This window comes from Malaclemys terrapin, chromosome 20, assembly GCF_027887155.1.
Source record: "Malaclemys terrapin pileata isolate rMalTer1 chromosome 20, rMalTer1.hap1, whole genome shotgun sequence".
In the NCBI taxonomy this organism is placed as follows: Eukaryota; Metazoa; Chordata; order Testudines; family Emydidae; genus Malaclemys; species Malaclemys terrapin.
The window spans coordinates 11375095-11395732 of record NC_071524.1 but is presented as its reverse complement, the minus strand read 5'-3'; the positions used below and the strand labels follow the sequence as shown (position 1 = coordinate 11395732).

At 58.4% G+C, this 20638-nt stretch overlaps 2 protein-coding genes across 3 annotated transcripts in view; both read right to left on the bottom strand.

Moving 5' to 3' along the window:
• Positions 1–5565: 5565 nt before the first annotated feature.
• On the bottom strand, positions 5566–13353 carry CD5L (CD5 molecule like). Of its 2 annotated transcripts, none has more exons than XM_054010121.1 (6): positions 13249–13353; positions 12766–12798; positions 11187–11564; positions 7082–7411; positions 6419–6744; positions 5566–6130 (listed from the first exon to the last, which is right to left on the bottom strand). In XM_054010121.1, exons 1-6 carry the CDS (start codon positions 13280–13282, stop codon positions 6122–6124), a joined length of 1110 nt encoding a protein of 369 aa, XP_053866096.1. In that variant the 5' UTR covers positions 13283–13353; the 3' UTR covers positions 5566–6121. The 2 variants fall into 2 exon arrangements, with proteins under 2 accessions (XP_053866096.1, XP_053866097.1); XM_054010122.1 differs by having other exon boundaries at positions 11187–11492.
• A 5871-nt stretch (positions 13354–19224) lies between these two features.
• LOC128826366 (deleted in malignant brain tumors 1 protein-like) overlaps positions 19225–20638 on the bottom strand; it is an 87327-nt gene continuing 85913 nt past the window's right edge. Inside the window, 4 exon segments of the mRNA XM_054009613.1 lie at positions 19225–19427; positions 19788–20113; positions 20350–20373; positions 20376–20424. Of these exon segments, the coding sequence (XP_053865588.1) occupies positions 19419–19427; positions 19788–20113; positions 20350–20373; positions 20376–20424 (408 nt within the window). The 3' untranslated portion in view covers positions 19225–19418.

Sequence of the window (20638 nt, the reverse complement as noted above, 5' to 3'; positions counted from 1 at the left end):
TGGGAATTGTCTATAATGTTTTATGCGTCCTATGTGTGCCTCAGTTTCCCATATGTGTGACAAGGCATGGCTACTCAGGTGGGGGAAGGGGTCTGTGTGTGTGTGTGTGTGTCCTCTCCCTGTCCGGGTGGAACAAAGAGTCTCGTTAGGTGGAACGAAGAGACTCGTTAGGGAACGGGTTGAAATTGACCCAGATGAGCCCAGGGCCAGAGAGACAATGCCAGCTCCAGTGACTCCTGGCTCAACGCTCTCAGCAGGAAAGCTGGGCACAGACCGGAGCTGGAGAACAAAGGACGGGGAAGTGGGGGGATAAGAGTTAGCTTCTGGAAGATCCTTGGAGCTCTGCCCCCTGGGAAGTGACTTAGGCCTGATCTACGCTAGGAAATTCGTTCAGTACAACTACGTCTCTCAGGGGTGTGGCAACTCCACCCCTCTCAGCGACACAGGTAACCCGACCGAACCCCCGTGTAGCCAGCGCTGGGCCGACAGGAAAATTCTCCTCTCGGGGAGGTGGATTGACGACACTGAGGGGAGAACTCCGCCTGTCAGCACAGGCAGTGTCTTCACGGACAGCGATTTAAGTGCAGAAAAGGCGTTCCCCATAGGTGTCAACTCTGGATGCTCTGGGGCTGGAGCACCCATGGAAAAAGATAGTGGGTCCTTAGCACCCACCAGCCACAGCTGTTTGGCGGCGCCCCCAATTGGCTGTTTGGTGGCTGGGGTAGGAGTTCGGGGGAGGGTGGAGTGAGTGGGCGGGGGCCTCAGGGAGGGGGCAGGGAAGGAGCGGAAAGAGGTTGAGTGAGGGCAGGGCCTTGGGGAGGAGGGTGGAGTGGGGGAGGGACCTTGGGGGAGGCGTGGGGCCTGGGGCCAGAGCAGGGGTGGAGCATCCCCTAGTGCCTATGGCGTTCCCTACAGCTCGGCTGGGCTCGGGGCTGACCAGAATGGGCTCAGAATCCTCTCTCTGCGCTGCCCTAAGGACTCCCTGTGCTGCGTGCCACGGGCTAACAAACCCGACTGCACATTGTCATAGGGGCCTGGGCCAGCGACTTGGGCACCGAAGCCAGGGCTTGAGACATCTCACTTTATACAACAGACCCATCCAGCGCCCCCAGCCGAGCCCCTGCCCCGATCCCTGCAGCACCGGCCCCCTAGCGCTGCCCTGGGCATTGGGGCCAGCACGGACTGCTGGGGAGAGCGCCCCCTACTGAGCCCCCTGCCCCTCTCCCTGCAGCACCGGCCCCCTAGCACTGCCCTGGGCATTGGGGCCAGCATGGACTGCTGGGGAGAGCGCCCCCTACTGAGCCCCCTTCCCCGCTCCCTGCAGCACCGGCCCCCTAGCGCCGCCCTGGGCATTGGGGCCAGCACGGACTGCTGGGGAGAGCGCCCCCTACTGAGCCCCTCTCCCCGCTCCCTGCAGCACAGCGCCCCCTAGCACTGCCCTGGGCATTGGGGCCAGCACGGACTGCCGGGGAGAGCCCCCCCTGCTTATTGCACAGGGGGGTTGGCTGGAGCTGGCTGCCGCGTGGTGGAGGAGGGGGTGGGGCAGGCAGGGGGCGATTGTCCAGAGCTTGGTTTTACCCCAGTTCAGAACAAGCCCAAATTTATTGATATTTTTTGTGACCCAACAAACCCCAAAAACGCTGGTTGGTTCTGTTACTATGGAGGCAGAGGGCCACTGAACAGGGCTGTGAACCCAACACTGGCGGGGGCGGGGGGGGGGGGAGGGGGGAGCTCTGCACCAACCTAGTCTAAGCCAGGCTGGTTGGGGCCCCAGCCCCACCAAGAGCTGTTCTGCCTGGTTCCTCCCCCTACAGCGCCGCGACCCCTGGGGACAGTCACGGGCCAGGGGCCAGAGCCAGCGACAGGTGGCAGCTCCGGGGGCTGCGGGGGAGGGGTGGGATTAGCTGCTAACCAGCTTTCATAATGGGGTCAGAGATCAGGATGTGACAGGACTTGAGCAGCGTGGGGGTGGGCGTGTTGGGCCCTGCAGCATGGGTTCTGCAGCCAGAAGGGCGAGGGGGTCCCTGCAGTGTGGAGAGGGGGTCCCTGCAGCTGCACTGGTGTCCTTTCAGTATGGGGTGGGGGGTAGGGGGGGTCCCTGCAGCTGAAGGCGGAGTGTCTGGGGCACCTGGCATTGGCCACTCTGAAGACAGGATAGTGGGTGAGATGCCCAGTGTGGGCGTTCTTATGTTCTGTTCTGGGTGCAGGTGTCCTCGTAGCTGGGGGCGATGGGTCCCTGCAGCCGAGTGGGGGGAATCTCAGAGTCATCGTAGATAGTTCTCTGAAAACAATGTGCAGCACAGTGAAAAAAGCGAACCGAATGTTATGAACCATTAGGCAAGGACTAGATAATAAAAGAGAAAATATCATATTGCCTCTGTGTAAATCCATGGTACGCCCAGATCTTGTACACGGTGTGCAGTTCTCGTCACCCCATCTGTCACGGAGTCCCCGGGCGATACTCTGGAACTGCTCCCCACAAAGCCAGTCAGGACTCTGGGGAGCCTCCTCTCCCTTGGAGCAGACTGTCTTCAGGGCAAGAAGCTCACACGGCCTCACCTTCCTGGGTCTGACCTTTGGAGCATTCAGCATATGCCCCTCCGTATGCTTCCCACAGCGAGTCCGCCCAGGCGGGGTCCTGGGGAAGCCACAGGGTCCTGCACCCCCACTTCGCAGTCAGACGTGACTCTCAGCCAGCCAGTAAAACAGAGGTTTATTAGATGACAGGAACACGGTCTAAAACAGTGCTTGTAGGTACAGCGAACGGGGCCCCTCATCTGGGTCCATTCTGGGGCCCAGCGAGCCAGACAACCCCGTCTGCCCTGACTTCCCGTCCCCAGCCAGCTCCAAACTGAAACCCCCTCCAGCCCCTCTTCTCTGGCCTTTGTCTCTTTCCCGGGCCAGGAGGTCACCTGATCTCTTTGTTCACCTTTAACTATTCCCTTGCAGGGAGGAAGGGCCCCGGCCATTTATGCTCACTGGAGACTTAAGAAATGCATAGGGGGAACTGAGGCACCCACACAGTATTCAGAGGAAACACTAAGAACAGTCCCACTTCGTCACACCCTCTCAAAAAAGATATATCGGAAAAGGTCCAGAGAAGGGCAACAAAAATGATTAGGGGGAGAGGCTAAAAAGACTGGGACTGTTCAGCTTGGGAAAGAGCTGAGTAAGGGGAGAGATACGGTACAGGTCCGATAAAATCATGACTGGGGTGGAGAAAGGGAGTAAGGAATTGTTATTTACCTTCACATAACACAAGAGCCAAGGGGTCACCCCATGAAACGAATAGGCAGCAGGTATAAAACAAGCAGAAGGAACTATTTCTTCACACACCACTCAGTCAACCCGTGGAACTCTTTGCCGGAGATGTTGTCAAGGCCAGACGTAGAATTGGGTTCATAAAAGAACTAGATCAGTTCCTGGAGGACTGGGCTATCAATGGCTATTGGCCAAGATGGTTTGGGATGCAACCCCATGCTCTGGGGGTCCCTAAACCTCTGACTGCCAGACAACAGGGGATGGATCACTCGATAAATTGCCCTGTTCTGTTCAGTCTCTCTCAAGCGCCTGGCATTGGTCACTGTGGGAAGACAGGGGGCTAGATGGACCATTGGGCTGACCCAGTATGGCCGTTCTGATGTGTCCCTGCAGCCGGGGGAAGGGTCCCTGCAGCCGAAGGGGGTCACTGCTAGTTGGACAGAGTGTGGGTGCCAGGGAGGATGCTGCTCCAGGCCGAGTCACACTCTGCACCTGGGCTCAGCTCTCAGGCACGTGCTCCCCCCCCCCATGGCTGCTTGAGGTGCACTGTCCCCTAACTCCAGTCATGTCCCGAGTGCCTGCCATGCACAATTCCCTGCCAGCATGACCCACAGCACAGACCTCTCACCTCCCCAGACCCATGGCATCGAGAACCCCCAAACCCATCGTAGAACCCACGGCAAGGAGATAAACAGCCCCACGCACCCACAGCATAGACACCCCCCCTACACATCTGGGACTCACAGCACAGAGCCCGTGCACCCCAGGACCCAGAGCACAGTAATATCGCCCCAATGGCACCTTTAGCTGCCATTCCACAGCACCCTTCCCCACCTCGGGACACAGGGTCAGCTCCCTTCCGAGCGCCCCTCCCCTCCTCTCCTCGGGGCACAGGGGCCGCTTGTGACAAAGTGGGAATGTTCTTAATATTTTCTCTCAATACTGTGTGGGTGCCTCAGTTTCCCCTATGCATTTCTTAAGGATCTAAGTGGTGGGATAAGGGCATGTGATTGTTGCAGAGCCCTAGAGGGGCAGTGGTGTGCAGGGGTCTGCCCAGAGAATGGCTGACACCTTGTCTCTTGGCAACTAATGGCCTGGGCCCCTCCTCCGCAAGGTGCCAACTAAAGGTGTTGGAGAACAAAGAGATCAGGTGGCCTCCTGGCCCGGGAAAGAGACAAAGGCCCGAGGAGGGGCTGGAGGGGTTTTCAGTTTGGAGCTGGCTGGGGAAACAGAGGGAGGCCCAGCGTCGGGGTGTGGGCTCCCTGTCCCCCAATAGGGACCTGACTGAGGGGTCCTGTTCTCTGTACCTACAAGCTCTGTTTTGAACTGTGTTCCTGTCGCCTAATAAACCTTCTGTTTTACTGGCTGGCTGAGAGTCACAGTGAATCCAGGAAGTCGGGGGTGCAGGGCCCTGACTCCCCTACACTCCGTGACACCGCTCTCTCCCCAGCACCCCCCTCCTCAGGGCACACGGTCAGCTCCCACCCCAGCCCCTCTCCCCTCCTTGGGGCTCAGGGTCAGTTCCCTCCCCGGACACAGGGTCCTGTCCTTCCCCAGCTCCCCTACCCAGGGCTCAGGGTCAGCTCCCTCCCCAGCGTCCCTCCCCCGACCTGTGGAGGTCGGGAGCTGCAGAGGGTGCCATGAAGGGGAGGAAAGGGCTCCCAGATACATGGTCCCCCCTTCCCTGACTGTAGGGCCCCAACCACCCCCTCAGGTTGGGCAGGGGAGCTGTGCACAGGGGGGGTCTGCATGAATGGGGACCCCTCGGGAGGAGGAGCTGCCCCAGCTGTGCCAGAACACAAAGAGGATGCCCCTCCAGCCCCCAACTCCAAGACACACGGTCACAGCCCAGAGATGCTGGGAGAGGTTACACTGGCCCGGTGTCGGCAGGGACACCAGCCAGTCGTGAGGGAACAGGGACAGCTGCTGAGAGCAGGGGGCTGGGAGCCAGGACTCCTGGGTTCTATCCCCAGCCCTGGGAGGGACTGACTGTGAGGAGTGGGGTGTGTGTGCTGTCATGCAGATTGTTGTCATCTACTGGCCGAAGCCGGGACTCCCAAAGCCTGCAGGAGCTCGCTGTCTCTGGGCCAGTTCTGGAGGCAGCACCTTCCTTCCTTAGGGCATTGCTGTGTTTGGCCACTCCGGACCCCTCTGCCCACAGCTCTCGGGAACTGGGCTGCTCCCAGAGCATCAAGCTGTGAACCAGCTGGGGTGAGGCCTGTGCTGGGTGCTGGGTGAGGCCTGGGCTCACCTGTGCAGCACTGAGCGCTTGGCTGACGCAGGCAGACACGGGGCAGTTGGTCATCCAGCGGATTCAGCTCTTTATTCGCATCTGCTCAGCTTGGGATGGCGTGTGGCACACGGGACTCTCCCCCTCCCAGCTCCTGCCTCTCCATGCAGCACGGACCCCATCCGGGAGAGACAGTCGTGTGTCCTGGCCCCCGAAGGGGGGGTGCAGCTCCACCCTGGCAATGGCGGGGTTTATCAGGGACGGCTCCCTTGGCCGCAGTTGGAGTAATGGCCAGGAGACCCGTGCTCCGAGTGGCGCCTGCCAGGGCGAGTTGCCCCACTGCTAGTGAGACGTGAGCCCCAGTCCATGCCAACTTTGTGCTGCAGCCCACAGAGAATGGCTCACAGTGGGAGGGGAATGCCCTGGGCGCCTGCGTTCATCCCTGAAATGGGAATCCCCCTGGGCACTCACCAAGCCATGCCCCTGCACAGCTGACAGCCATCCCCAGGCTGGGCGGACAGAGCCGGGGAGCCTGGCAGCAGAGAGGAAGGGCCTGGCGGCATGGGGGATGCACTGAAAGCTCGGGGACGGGGGGAATCAATGGGAAGCTGTGGAGGAGCTGTGGCCGACTCAGTTGTCCTGTGGGAATAAGAGAGCACAGGCGGTTAGGGAGCACTGCCCATGGCCTCGGGCGAGGGCTGCAGGGAGTGCCAGGCACCTCACCCAATTGCGTGCTTCTGCCAGCCCCAGCCTCACCCCTTCAGTGACACGGCCAGTGCCTACAGCCACTGCCTGCCTGGACCCAGGAGTCCTGGCTCCCAGCCCCCCTGCTAGTCCCCTGGACCCCACTCCCCTCCCAGAGCTGGGATAGAACCCAGAAGTTGTGGGGTTCCCTGTATCTCCCTCTCCCTGGGTGTGGGCATGCACCTGGCAGACCACGCTGATGTCCTCCTGGTGGGTGCAGTCATGGTAACTCCATAAGCGGTGGGCACAGTTCTGCAGGGTCTCCTCGGTGCCTTTGCAGCGGATGTCATCCAGCCAGATTTTCCCCGTACCCTGGCCAAAGCGGGGCCAATCCTGCAGCTTTGGGGCTAGTGGCTCGGCTGGGCCACAGCCCAGCTCCCGGCAGACCACTTGGGCGTTGGTCTCCGACCAGTTGTCATCACACACGGTGCCCCACAGCCCATCATACCGCACCTCCAGCCGCCCGGAGCACTTGCTTGGGCCGTTCACCAGCCGCAGTGCGAAGGGCTCTGTGAGGAAGGAGTGTGTGTGGATCAACTGGGTCGGTGCCTCAGTGCATGCTGGGAAGGTATGGCCTGGCTGGTGGAGGGGGCTTGCCAGGCACTGACCCCCACATGGCAGGGGCGCCAGTGCTGTTCTGTCTGTGCCCTGTGTGCCCAACCAGGAAGGGCAGCTGTTGCCAGGCTCAGCTGGGGCCCCGGCACACGCTGCCCCATGGGCAAGGAGGCTGGAAATGTGCCTGCTGCAAGGGGACCAGCTTGGCACTCAGAGGGCAAAGCAGCCAGCCCTGCCTGTCCTGGGCCTCTGGCAGGGGATGAGGGCCTGATGCCAGCGCTGCTTTCTCACCTTGGCACATGACTCCAGTGTCCCGGTGGTGGGGGCAGTGCCGCCCCTCCCAGGCTTGGGCTTGGCAGTGGGTCAGCGAGGCCTCCTGCCCGGTGCACTTCAGCTGGCCCAGCAGGACAGGTGCTGAGCTCCGACTGAACTTGCTGCAGTGGTGGGTGACGTACCGCGGGCTCCCACAGCCTAGCTCCCGGCACAGCACCTTGGCATCAGTCAGGTCCCAGCCCAACCCACACACAGCACCCCAGCGGCCGTCATGGAAAATCTCCACCTGCCCACTGCAGCGTGTGGCGTTGCCCACCAACCGGACAGGTGGCTCTGGGAGCTGTGCAGCTAGAGATGGGGGAAGAGATGTGAATGAGGATCAGGGAGAGATCAGGGGCTGCAGAAAGCAACTTACGGAGCTGGGAAAGACCCAGGAGTCCTAGCTCCCAGCCCGCTGCTCTAACCACTAGACTCCACTCCTCTTGTAAAGTCTCAGGCCTTTTTTCTGCAGCCATATTAGGCGAGCAGGAGGAGCAGTCGTGAGCCAAGAAGCAGAAAGTTCCATCTTCACATTCCATCTAAGTTACATTAAAACAACGTAGCAGCGGGCTGTTAAGAAGGCTCTTGTCCTAATAGTGCCCACCCTCACCACATAAAGAAACAGATCTTAAGAGGTTTAAAGAAAACGTTGTTTGATGCATTCGGTCTGGCAAGGTACCACTTATCAACACTTGTGGGTGTGAAATCTCTACTTCTTTATAGCTTTGCCTTTATGGTCCCCACTTCTCTCTTGTTTATCTGACTGGTCTCTGTCTGGTTCGTTGATTAGTTCTGTCGGTTGCATAATTAATTTTACAAGATTTCAATCAACTATGGTGGTGGGGGATGATTGGTTAAAGAATTGTTTCATAATGGACTAGGGTTGTGAAAAATACTGTTTTGTAGTACTTTCGTTTAATATGATGGGTTAAGGTATAGCTAGACAGGACTCAAGTTTCTCTATATACACTTGCATGTATCTCCATGTGTCATAAACATACAGCTACGGGTAGCATAAAATCCCTCCTTACCTGTAAAGGGTTAAGAAGCTCAGATAACCTGGTTGGCACCTGACCAGAAGAACCAATGGGGAAAAGAAGATACTTTCAAATCTGGGGGGAAGGGGAGGGGAAAGCTTTGTTTTGTGCTGTGTGGGTTTTCTCTCTGGAGACAAAGGGAGAGACCAAGCAAGTAATCCAGCTCCCACTGAAATGATACATCTAATATTACAGAAATAGTAAGTAATAGCAAGGAAATACGTTAGAGTATCTTTTGTTTTAGCTTGTGAATGTTCCCTGTGCTAAGATGAAGGTTTATTCCTGTTTTTTTTTCTGTAACTTTAAAGTTTTGCCTAGAGGGGAAATCCTCTGTGTTTTGAACCTTTTGTTACCCTGTAAAGGTATCTTCCATCCTGATTTTACAGAGGTGATTCTTTTATCTTTAAATAAATTCTTCTTTTAAGAACTTGGTTGATTTTTCATTGTTCTTAAGATCCAAGGGTTTGGGTCTGTGTTCACCTGTACCAATTGGTGAGGATATTATTCTCAAGCCTTCCCCAGGAAAGGGGGTGTAGGGCTTGGGGGAATATTTTGGGGGAATAGGACTTCAAGTCCTTTCCCTGATTCTTTGTCTAAACCACTTGGTGGTGGCAGCATACTGTTCAAGGACAAGGTGAAACTTGTGCCTTGGGAAAGTTTTTAACCTAAGCTGGTAAAAATAATCTTAGGGGCTCTTTCATGTGGGTCCCCACATCTGTACCCCAGAGTTCAGAATGGTGAAGGAACCTTGACACCATGCCTCTGAAGAAGTGAGGTTTTTTTACCCATGAAAGCTTATGCCCAAATAAATCTGTTAGTCTTTAAGGTGCCACCAGACTCCTCGTTTTTGTGGATACAGACTAACACGGCTACCCCTCTGCAAGCAGCGGGGAAAAAAAAAAAGAAAGAAAAAAGCCGCGATCGGCGGCACTTTGGCAGCAGCTCTACCGCCGCCGCTTCATTCTTTGGCTGCAATTCAGCGGCAGGTCCTTCACTCCGAGAGGGACTGAGGGACCCACCGCCGAATTGCTGCTGAAGAGCCGGACGTGCTGCCCCTTTCTGTTGGCTGCCCCAAGCACTGCTTGCTGCGCTGGTGCCTGGAGCCGGCCCTGCCCCTTTGATATTATATAAACTGGGGTCCGAAAGGAAGTTCTTTGGAATCAACTCCAGGACACAGACCAAAGACCAAAGCTACCAGACCTCCACACCCTGCCAATCACACCGTGCAGAAGCTCGAGTCCCCAGATAACCAGATCCCGACTGGCCAGCAGGAAAATTTCATCTGCTTTATTGGAAGTCATGAGCATTGTATGCTTAGCCTGTGTGTTCTGTGTTGGTAACTGTTAATAAATAGAGGTTAAGGGTATTACTGTGTAAGGCTCTTTCCCTGGAAGGCCCCACAAACCCACACAAGATTTCGCCCTGAGCCCTAGGAATTGGGTAAGGGAAGGTGTCTTTCCCCCAGAGTCCTAGGAACTGGGAAAAGGTCGAGGTGCCTAAATCAACCAGGTTATGTCTTGAACTCTAGAAACTGGGCAAAGGTGGGTGCCTTAGAGTTTATAGGTAACAGCCTCCCAAAGCCAGGAATAAACCCAGGAGACCTGACTCCCAGCCCCCCAACCCACTAGAGCCCACTCCCGTCCAGAGGTGGGGATGGAACCCAGGAGTCCTGGCTCCCAGCCCTGCTGGGGATGTATCAGTAGCGGATGACGCGTGTGGATGCTGACCCTGCTGCATGAGGGCGTTTTCCCTTCATAACTTTGCCCCATGGCACATGACAGGGCACAGAGCCCAGGCCCTGCTTGTCCCACCCTCCGGGTCTGTCAGGTCCCCGCCCTGCTCCCCGGGCAGACTGTGCAGTGCTCACCCAGCAAGGCTGCTGTCACGTTATTGATTTGAACTGGGACCATATAGAACATGGTTACAACCAAGGTCCTGTAGTGGCACCAAATCTTATGTAAAGGGGGTCATATAAGGTGTCTAAGACCAGGTTATGGGTTGCTGGTTATGATTATGCTGTCTGTATGCATGTGTCATTTTTGTAGTCGAAGTTATGAATATTGGCTCTATACTGTGTATTTCAAACTTATGCTATGCTGCTGGGTGACATCCCAGGCAAACTGGTGTTAGTTCTGCCTAGCCTGCTTGATGGCCCGTTAAGGACCATCAGCCATACAATTGACCCATTGAGAGAAGGCAGATACACCTTGTAACTCAGCAAAGTACGCAGGAACGTGCCCATGTGACTCCAGACTCCATTTTGCTGAAATTTTCCACAGTAAGAACAAAGAGGTGTTCTTACACCTGGAAAAGATTATAAAAGGCTGATGCCTCATCTCCATCTTGTCTTCAGTCCTGCTTCCTACCTCTGGAGGAACTTTGCTACAAACAGAAGCTCTGAACAAAGGACTGGATGACCCATCCCAGCTGGGATGTTCCAGAGACTTGATTCGAACCTGCAGTTTATTCCATTACTGCTACAAGCCTGAACCACGAACTTTGCCATTACTGTATGTAATTGATTCCATTTAACCAATTCTAGCTCTCATCTATATCTTCTTCCTTTTATGAATAAACCTTTAGTTTTTAGATTTAAAGGATTGGCAACAGCGTGATTTGTGGGTAAGATCTGATTTGTATATTGACCTGGGTCTGGGGCTTGGTCCTTTGGGATCAAGAGAACCTTTTTTCTTTTACTGGGGCATTGGTTTTCATAACCATTTGTCCCCATAATGAGTGGCACTGGTGGTGATACTGGGGAACTGGAGTATCTAGGGGAATTGCTTGTGTGACTCGTGGTTAGCCAGTGGGGTGAGACCAAAGTCCTCTTTGTCTGGCTGGTTTGGTTTGCCTTAGAGGTGGAAAAAACCCAGCCTTGGGCTGTAACTGCCCTGCTCTAAGCAATTTGTCCTGAATTGGCACTCTCAGTTGGGTCCCGCCAGAACCGCATCGTTACAGCCGCTCAGTCAGAACTGAGGACCCCACCCTGGGACCCCAGGCATCCTCCCATCCCTCCCTTAGGGCCAGGGCTCCCCAGGCCGGCTCACCTTGGCAACGGGCTCCCGCATCCTCATCATGCTGGCAGATGTTCCCTGGATCCATGTACGGGCAGCTCCCCAGCGCCGCCTCTGTCCCCTGGCACTGCACGTCCATCATCAGGACAGGGTCTGACTCGTTGCCCGGGCCGAACACTTTACTCAGCGCTTCTATGGCCTTCCCGCAGCCCAGCTGCCTGCACACCACGGCCACGTCGCTCAGGCCCCAGCCGTCGTCACACACGGTGCCCCAGCGCCCGTCCAGACGCACCTCCACCCGCCCGGCGCAGCGGTGGGGGCCATCTACCAGCCTCACGTCTGGCAAAGCAAACCCAGCTGCTGGGAGGCCTGTTCCGGGGCTGCGCGGGGGGATCCCAGGGGCTGCAGGGACTGAAGGCCCAGCTCAGCGCGAGGCATTGCCAGCGAGTGCAGAACAGGGCAGAATGGGCTTTTCCACGACTCTAACCCTGGGCTCTTCTCCCGCACCTCCCTCCTGCCACATGCTGCACAGGCAGGTCACTGAGCCCAGGAAATGGTGCAGCATCAGTGCCCCTGCTTTACAGAAGGGAAACTGAGGCACAGAGACAGGAAGTGACTTACCCCAGGTCACACATTGAGCCTTGTGCAGAGCAGGGAATAGAACCTGTGCCCCTCCACTCCACTCCCTGGCCAGAGACAGGGACAGAACCTGGCCCCCTCCCCCTGCTCCTGCCCCCCTGTCCCTGCTCTAACCATAGGACATCGGGACCAAGACAAGGGTGGATCCGGATTCCTGGCTCCCCATCCTGTCCCTTATCCATAAGCTCGTTCTCCTCCCCATTACCCCTTGCTCCCATTTCCACTCAGCATCATGTGGATTAAAGCACCCAGAGCTTCCCGTTGGCCACGTGGTCACTAGGGAAAGATGGGTGGTCTCCCCTCGAGATCGCCCGCCTGCCAGCAGAGCACACAGCTCCTGGGGACAGGGTAGTGCCTCTGCTGTGGGGCCAGGACTGGCAGCTGGAGGGGAGAGACCCTAGCTCCCTTGAGCAAGGTGGGCGTGTCCCTACCTGCCCCCCTCATTTGCATATGGGCACTCTGCCCCCAGGTGGGCTGGTTAGGGGCCAGCAGAGTTAACAGCTTCTTGCTGAGAATTATAGGGGAAGGAAGGGGTGTTGGCAGGGGACCAATAGCTGGGGTTTTGCTCCCTTTGATCTAATGCAATGTGGTTGGCAGATCCCAGTTCTGAGTGAAACTGCAGCACAAGGAGAAACCAGAGCTGGTGGGAGAAAAAGGTGATGCTATTTTCTTAGGGGAACGTGCTCCATTGCAATGAGTCACAGCTCACATAGGAGCAGCTCCTAGTGGCATGCTCCAGTTTGCTCCCATTGCATGCTGGGATCTGCGCTCGGCCAGCCTCCTCGCTCCTGTTGCATTCTGTGACCTAACCTGCCTTAACACCGTTGCACTCTGGGATCTGTGCTTTGGCAGCTGACTCTTCAAAGGGCGGCCGTGGTCACCTCTGCTCAGGCCCCAGCCGTGATGCAGGGGGGTTGGGATTCTGGCCTGGGCTCTGGCAAAGGGCAGCCCCCTGGGGGCCAGACATACATACCTGAGGAGGAGGAGGAAACTCCCACATTGGCAGCTGGGGAGAGACAAGGGAGAAACTGTCAGGAGCAGAGAGGGGCCCGTGCACCCCAAAGCTTCCCAGCCCCACAGCGCCTGCAGGAAAGTGGCGCCGGGCGGGGGAGAATCCAGAGCAGTTAGATCCAGACATGGCAGTGACACAAGCTGGGACCCCGGGGAATGGGGGAGGCCCAGGCCAGCTGCCCATCGGCTGCTCTGCCCTGCTCCTCTCCCTGGTGCACAGACCAGCCCCATGAGGGCACTGCCTGGCCCCACCAGCACACAGACTGAGGCCCTCTCCCTGTGGGGGGACTCGGCAGGGCAGGGCTCAGCCACATCCCCTGGTGCGGGGAGAACAGGCGAGCTCGTTGTACCCCCACCAGGGATACACCTGGGATGCAGGGGATGCCGAGCCGGCACCTCCCCCCGATGGGGGGGCGGTACCTGCCACACCTAGCGGGGCCCTCACCGAAGCAGAACAAGAGGCACAGCCGCAGATCCATGGCTTCCCTGGGGCGAGCAGCTCCGTCCTGCCGCGATCTGGTGCCAAGCGCTGCTCTCACCCCATCCAGCCTGGGCAGCCCCTTTTAAGGGTTGGCACAGGACTGCCAGGTCAGCATGGGAGCGAACCGGAGTGAGGGGCCGGCCCATGGACCGGTCACAAGATCGTTTCCCGGCATCATGGCACCGGGCTCAGCACGTGTCCCAGGGCTGGGGGAGGAGGGCAGGGGAGTGACCCTGCGGTCAATAGTGTTGCCTGCAAATGAACCCGCTGATGTGGCAATGGATGGCCAGTGCTGCAGGGAGCAGGGCAGGACCTCAGTGCGGGGCACTCTCCCTGTACAGGCAGTGCTGGCCCCAGTGCTGGCCCCGGCTCTGGGAGGGGATGGAAGGGAAGGGGAGTGGGGTTTGGTGGTTAGAGCAGGGGGCTGGGAGCAGGGATGACCTCAAGGCACCTCCCCATTCTGTGACTGTCCTGAGTCCCATGGCGCTGGCCCAACTTTCTGACTGCTTCCCCTTCTGACTGCCCGGAATCTCTGCAGCCGGCTCCACTTCCTTCTCTGGCGGAGCTGGTGCTTTGGGTCCAAGGGGGGCTCCCCACACATGGCAGCTGAGGGAGGAGGGAGCCTGACCCAATAGGGACCCTATGCCTGACTGCCTCCCCTCCCAGCAGAGAGATCTTGGGGGCAGCATGGACACCAGCACTGAGGTGGGCAGGGGACAGGCCCCCCCCCCCCCCCAGAGAGAGGAAAGCATAAAGGGGGCAATCGGCTTGGAGCTCTGACTGTGAAGGGAGACCATCCTCTACTAGTCGCTCCTCTCCCCTCCCTGCAGCACAGCCCCCCTAGCGCTGCTCTGGGGCATTGGAGTGAGAGGAAGGTGCCCCCTGCTGGCCGCCTGCCCCACTCCCTGCAGCTCCCTGTAATAAGAGGGGCCTAGGAGGCCTGCCCCAGTTGTTGGCTTAGCTCTGGGAAAGTGGAGGAAAGCGTGTGAAAGGTCACACACCGCTGCTGGGGAAGGGTCCCAAGGGAGCCGGCCGCTGGCTGAGTTCAGACAATCTGGTCTCCAGCTGTAACTCAAGGCCGATGTTGTGCTCATGCCTGGTGAACGAGGTGTGAGGATTGCATGGATGCTACGGCCGCCCCTTCGTAACCTGAGATCCAGGAGGGGGATGTGACCAGGTGACAGACAAAGGCCGGAGGAGGAGCAACGGGCAGGGCAGGGGCCAGGCAGCTGGAAGCGAGTCAGTCTCGGCTGGCTTGGGGCACAGAAGGAGGGCCAGAGCCCTGGCTCTGGGCTCCCTTCCCTCCAAGATGGACTTGGCTGAAAGTCACTGATTTCTGTGCTAACAAGTTCCATTCTACGCTGTGTTCCTGTCGACTCATAAACCTTCTGTTTTACCGGCTGGCTGAGAGTCACGTCTGACTGCGGAGTTGGGGTGCAGGGCTCTCTGGCTTCCCCAGGAGCCCCGCCTGTGCGGACTCGCTGCGGGAAGCGCACGGTGCGGAAGGGGATGCTGAATGCTCCGAGGTCAGACCCAGGAAGGTCGAAGCTGGGTAAGCTTCTTGCCCTGGTGTGACATTATGAGTGTAATTTAATATCTCATTGAAAGGTGACAGGGCCAGAAAGAGTTAATTACCTCACAGACTGACCTGACCCATGGGCGAACTTTAGAAACTGATTAGGAAGGTATGTAAATAAAGAGAGCTTTGAAATGCAAGTCTGCATTGTTAGAGATATAAGGGTAGATGTTTGCTCAGGTCTTGTGATGTAAACAAACAAGTCTTGTCTATTGCTATAGCTTTGATTCAAAGATTAAAAAAAGGAGTATCAGTATTTAGGGAGACACTTGAGGGAAATAGTATTATTGTCTCTATGTCTCTTTGAAGGTTGTGCTAACCTGTATCTGAACTGTTTAATGGATAAATTATCCTGTGCTAATTACCATGATGTTTAGGAGAAGGAAAGTTAAGCCTATTGTTTGCTCAGGCCAAAAGGCAGCTGGAAATGTATAAAAACCCTGGGACATGATCCTACTTCATCTCAGATCTGCTTTGGGTTTCAAGAGGGGGAAAGGATTGAGCCATAAGGATTGAGATCCCCAGTCACTGGAGTCACCCTGAATATGGACATTGGACTATAACCTATGGACTATTTCCAAAAGGACTGTTGGCAACTACAAGCTCATCTCTACTGTGTATCTGAACCTCAAGAATTGAATTCAAGTCTGTCTGTATAGTGATCTTTTAACCAACTCCTTCTCTTTTCTTTTTTAATAAATTTTGGCTTAGTTAAGAAGGATTGGCTATAAGCGTGTATTTTGGGTAGGATCTAAGTTATAATCGGACCTGGGTGTGTGGCTGATCCTTTGGGGTTGGAAGAACCTTTTCTTTTATATGATGAGATAAGATTTTCAGTCATCATCATCATATCTGACAGGTGTGTCTGGATGGAGGCCTGAGGCCGGGCACTTTAAGAGAACTGCGTTGTTTGGACTTCTGAGTAACCAGTGAGGTACTACAGAAGCTGTTTTGTGCTGGTTTGGTAAATCTAAGTATTGGAATATCCACCAGTGTTTGGGGTTTATCTGCCTCATTCTGTTTGCAGTTCACCCTGATTGAGCTCAGCTGGGTACCCCGGCAGCATCGTCACACCTGGCAACAGTCTGCTCAGAGAGAGGAGGTTCCCCCAGAGTCCTGACTGGCTTTGTAGGGAGTAGTTCCAGAGCATCGCCCGGTGACTCCATGACACCAGGGCAGTCTGGGACCAGAACCAACAACCAAAAATGGGAGATGGGGGAGAGGGGCAGCACCTGGGCCTCGTCGGTGAGCAGAGAACCAAGGGGCTGGGCACTTCCACCCATCATCCACTTGCAGGCACCTTAGAAGACAACTTTGGGGGAGGGATCCAGGTAGGAGATGGGCTGATCAGAAGGAGGTCGCTGCCCCAGCCTGGCTGTCCCCCAGCTCCTGGGACCCCGAGACCCACTTGGACACACTTGGCCTGTTGTTGTTCTGAGCTTGAGAGAGACGTCCTGACAGACCAGGCCTGGGCGAGGGACCCACCAACAGCACCAGCTCCACCAGCCCCGACACGGGAGGTGAGTTGGGATCCTGCTGACACCCCCATTCCCTTGTCATGGGTCCTGTCCCTGCCTGCTGTGTTGTGTCTCTCTCCTGGCCTTCCCCTGCTGCCTTGGGTCAGTGAGTGTCTGGCTGGGCCAGCCCGCGCTGCATCTTCTGGTGTGTGGATTTCTCCTCATGCAACTCCCAGGCAGCCTGCCTGGGTCACCAGCCCCCTCCTGCCTGCGGTTCCCAGGTGCCCTGCCTGGCTCGCCAGCCCCCTCCTGCCTGCACTTCCCAGGTGCCCTGCCTGGCTCGCCAGCCCCCTCCTGCCCACTGTTCCCGGGGCCTTTGCGCTCAGGGGAGCTGGTGTTAATGCCCAGGAGTAACGAGGTTTTGAGCAGGTGGTGACCTGCTGGGGTCGTCGGCTGCTTCCCAAGCTCTGTCACGGAGGACGCGCCATGAACCGATCTCCCCGGCGTAGAGCTGCCCAGCCCAGGGCAGAGATGCTGGAGCCCCTGCTGGCCGGGTTGCTGGCATGGTTAGGGTGTCTGCCATGTGGTGCAGAGCCACCCCCTGCTCGGCCCTTGCAGCCCCAGCACACGCCCTGAGAGGGGCCCTCTGCTTCCAAACCAGGCCATGCAGAACCTAGGCATCTCCCACCCAGCAGGGTGAGCTCTTCCCCTGGGAAGGGCAGCAGGGGCAGGGAGCTCCCCTCCCCCGCATGACAGGTGCTGCCCCACCCAGCTGCAGGGCGGGGCTCCAGTTCATTTAGCCTTGGGAGCTATGCCCCAGTGGGGCTTCTGCATGTCTTTGTCCCTGGGCAGAGCCTGGGGTGGAGGTGGGAGGGGGGTGCAGTGCTCAGGGGATGTGGTGCAGAGCCCAGAGGATTGGTGGAAGAGCCCAGGGGTCGGTGGGGCAGGTGGGTTGCAGAACTCATGGGATGGGAGGCAAAAGTACAGGGGTTGGTGGGGGTGGGGCACAGAGCCCAGGGGATGAGGTGGGGCGCAGAGCCCAGGGGATGGGGCACAACATAGGCACCGACTCCGTGGGTGCTCCGGGCTGGAGCACCCAAGTGGAAAAATTAGTGGGTGCTCTACACCCACTGGCAGCCAAGCTCCCCTCACCCCCCGCCCCACCTCCTCCCCGGAGCGTGCTGCATCCCCGCTCCTCAGCTTACCTCCCAGCGCTTCCCAACGGGATGCTGCCAAACAGCTGGCGGCATTAGCATGCTCCGGGAGGAGGGGGTGCTCAGGGGAGGAGGTGGGGAAGAGGTGGGGCCAGGGCGGGGATTTGGGGAAGGAGTTAGAATGGGGCAGGGAGGGGGAGGAGTTGGGGCGGGGACAGTGTTGGAATGGGGGCAGGACAGGGGTGTGAAGAGGCGGGGCCTTATGGACGGGGTGGAGTGGAGTGGGGCGGGGCTGGGGGCAGAGGGAGGGGGTCGAGCACCCAGGAGAAAGAGGGGAAGTCTGTGCCTATGGGGCATAGAGCCCAGGGGATGGGATGGGGTGCAGAGCCCAGGGGATCAGTGGGAGTGTGTGCAGAGCCCAGGGGATGGGGTGGGGCGCAGAGCCCTGGGGATGGGGTGGGATGCAGAGCCCAGGGGATCAGTGGGAGTGTGTGCAGAGCCCAGGGGATGGGGTGGGGTGCAGAACCCAGGGGATCAGTGGGAGTGTGTGCAGAGCCCAGGGGATGGGGTGGGGTGCAGAACCCAGGGGATCAGTGGGAGTGTGTGCAGAGCCCAGGGGATGGGGTGGGGCACAGAGCCCAGGGGATGGGGTGGGGTGCAGAGACCAGGGAGTGGGGTGGGGCAGGGAGGGGGAGGGCGGGAAGGGAGCAAGCTGTGAGAAGAGGCAGGGGAGGGGGAGCTTGGCTGCCCTACTGCAGCAGGAGCCTCAGTGCCACGAGCACCAAGCTTCTGCCCCCCGCAGGAGAGAGTGGGGGGCAGAGAAGAGTGGGCCTGGTCGGGTCACCCCTGGAGTGTGGGCCTGACTCCATGGAGCCAGTGGCTCCATAGTAAATCCGCTACTGTCCAGGACAACATGGTCACAGCCCAGAGATGCTGGGAGAAGTTACACTGGCCCAGTGCCGGCAGGGAAACCAGCCAGTCGTGAGGGAACAGGGACAGCTGCTGAGAGCAGGGGGCTGGGAGCCAGGACTCCTGGGTTCTATCCCCAGCCCTGGGAGGGACTGACTGTGAGGAGTGGGGCGTGTGTGCTGTCATGCAGACTGTTGCCACCTACTGGCCGAAGCCGGGACTCCCAAAGCCTGCAGGAGCTCGCTGTCTCTGGGCCAGTTCTGGAGGCAGCACCTTCCTTCCATGGGCATTGCTGTGCTTGGCCACTCCGGACCCCTCTGCCCACAGCTCTCGGGAACTGGGCTGCTCCCAGAGCATCAAGCTGTGAACCAGCTGGGGTGAGGCCTGTGCTGGGTGCTGGGTGAGGCCTGGGCTCACCTGTGCAGCGCTGAGCGCTTGGCAGACACAGGCAGACACGGGGCAGTCGGTCATCCAGCAGATTCAGCTCTTTATTCGCATTTGCTCAGCTTGGGATGGTGTGTGGCACACGGGGCTCTCCCCCTCCCAGCTCCTGCATGTCCATGCAGCACGGACCCCATCTGGGAGAGACAGTCATGTGTCCTGGCCCCCGAAGGGGGGGTGCAGCTCCACCCTGGCAATGGCGGGGTTTATCAGGGACGGCTCCCTTGGCTGCAGTTGGTGCAACGGCCAGGAGACCCGTGCTTTGACCCATGCTCCGAGTGGGGCCTGCCAGGGCGAGCTGCCCCACTGCTAGTGAGACGTGAGCCCCAGTCCGTGCCAGCTTTGTGTTGCAGCCCACAGCGTGTGGCGCCCAGTGGGAGGGGAATGCCCTGGGCGCCTGCGTTCATCCCTGAAATGGGAATCCCCCTGGGCACTCACCAAGCCATGCCCCTGCACAGCTGACAGCCATCCACGGGCTGGGCGGACAGAGCCGGGGAGCCTGGCAGCAGAGAGGAAGGGCCTGGGGGCATGGGGGATGCACTGAAAGCTCGGGGACGGGGGGAATCAATGGGAGGCGGTGGAGGAGCTGTGGCCGGCTCAGTTGTCCTGTGGGAATAAGAGAGCACAGGTGGTTAGGGAGCACTGCTCATGGCCTTGGGCGAGGGATACAGGGAGCACCAGGCACCTCACCCAACTGTGTCCTTCTGCCAGCCCCAGCCTCACCCCTTCAGTGACACAGCAAGTGCCTACAGCCACAGCCTGCCTGGACCCAGGAGTCCTGGCTCCCAGCCCCTCTGCTAGCCACCTGGACCCCACTCCCCTCCCAGAGATGGGATAGAATCCAGAAGTCCTAGTTCCCAGCCCCTCTGCTAGCCACCTGGACCCCACTCCCCTCCCAGAGCTGGGATAGAACCCAGAAGTTGTGGGGCTCCATGTATCTCCCTCTCCCTGGGTGTGACAATGCACCTGGCAGATCACGCTGATGTCCTTCTGGTGGGTGCAGTTGTGGTAGCCCCAGAAGTGGTGGGCACAGTTCTGCAGGGTCTCCTCGGTGCCTTTGCAGCGGATGTTGTCCAGCCAGATTTTCCCCGTACCCTGGCGAAAGCGGGGCCAATCCTGCAGCTTTGGGGCCAGTGGCTTGGCTTGGCCACAGCGCAGCTCCCGGCAGACCACTTGGGCGTTGGTGTCCGACCAGTCGTTGTCACACACGGTGCCCCACAGCCCATCATACCGCACCTCTAGCCGCCCGGAGCACTTGCCTGGGCCATCCGCCAGCCGCAGTGCGAAGGGCTCTGCGAGGAAGTGGGGGGTTCAGCTGGGTCGGTGCCCCAGTACATGCTGGAAAGGCACGGCCTGGCTGGTGGAGGGGACTTGCCAGGCACTGACCCCCACGTGGCAGGGGCGCCAGTGCTGTGCTGTCTGTGCCCTGTGTGCCCAACCAGGAGGGGCAGCTGTTGCCACGGCACACGCTGCCTGACCTGGGCCTCTGGCAGGGGGTGAGGGCCTGGTGCCAGCGCTGCTTTCTCACCTTGGCACATGACTCCGGTGTCCCGTGGTGGGGGCAGGGCCGCCCCTCCCAGGCTTGGACTCGGCAGCGAGTAAGCTGAGGATGTTTCAGTAGCGGATGGTGAGTGTGGATGCTGACCCTGCCGCATGAGGGCATTTTCCCTTCATAACCCTGCCCTTTGGTGTGTGACAGGGAACAGAGCCCAGACCCTGCTTGTCCCACCCTCCGGGCCTGTCAGGTCCCCGCCCTGCTCCCTGGGCAGACTGTGCAGTGCTCACCCAGCAAGGCCGCTCAGTGGAGAACTGAGCAC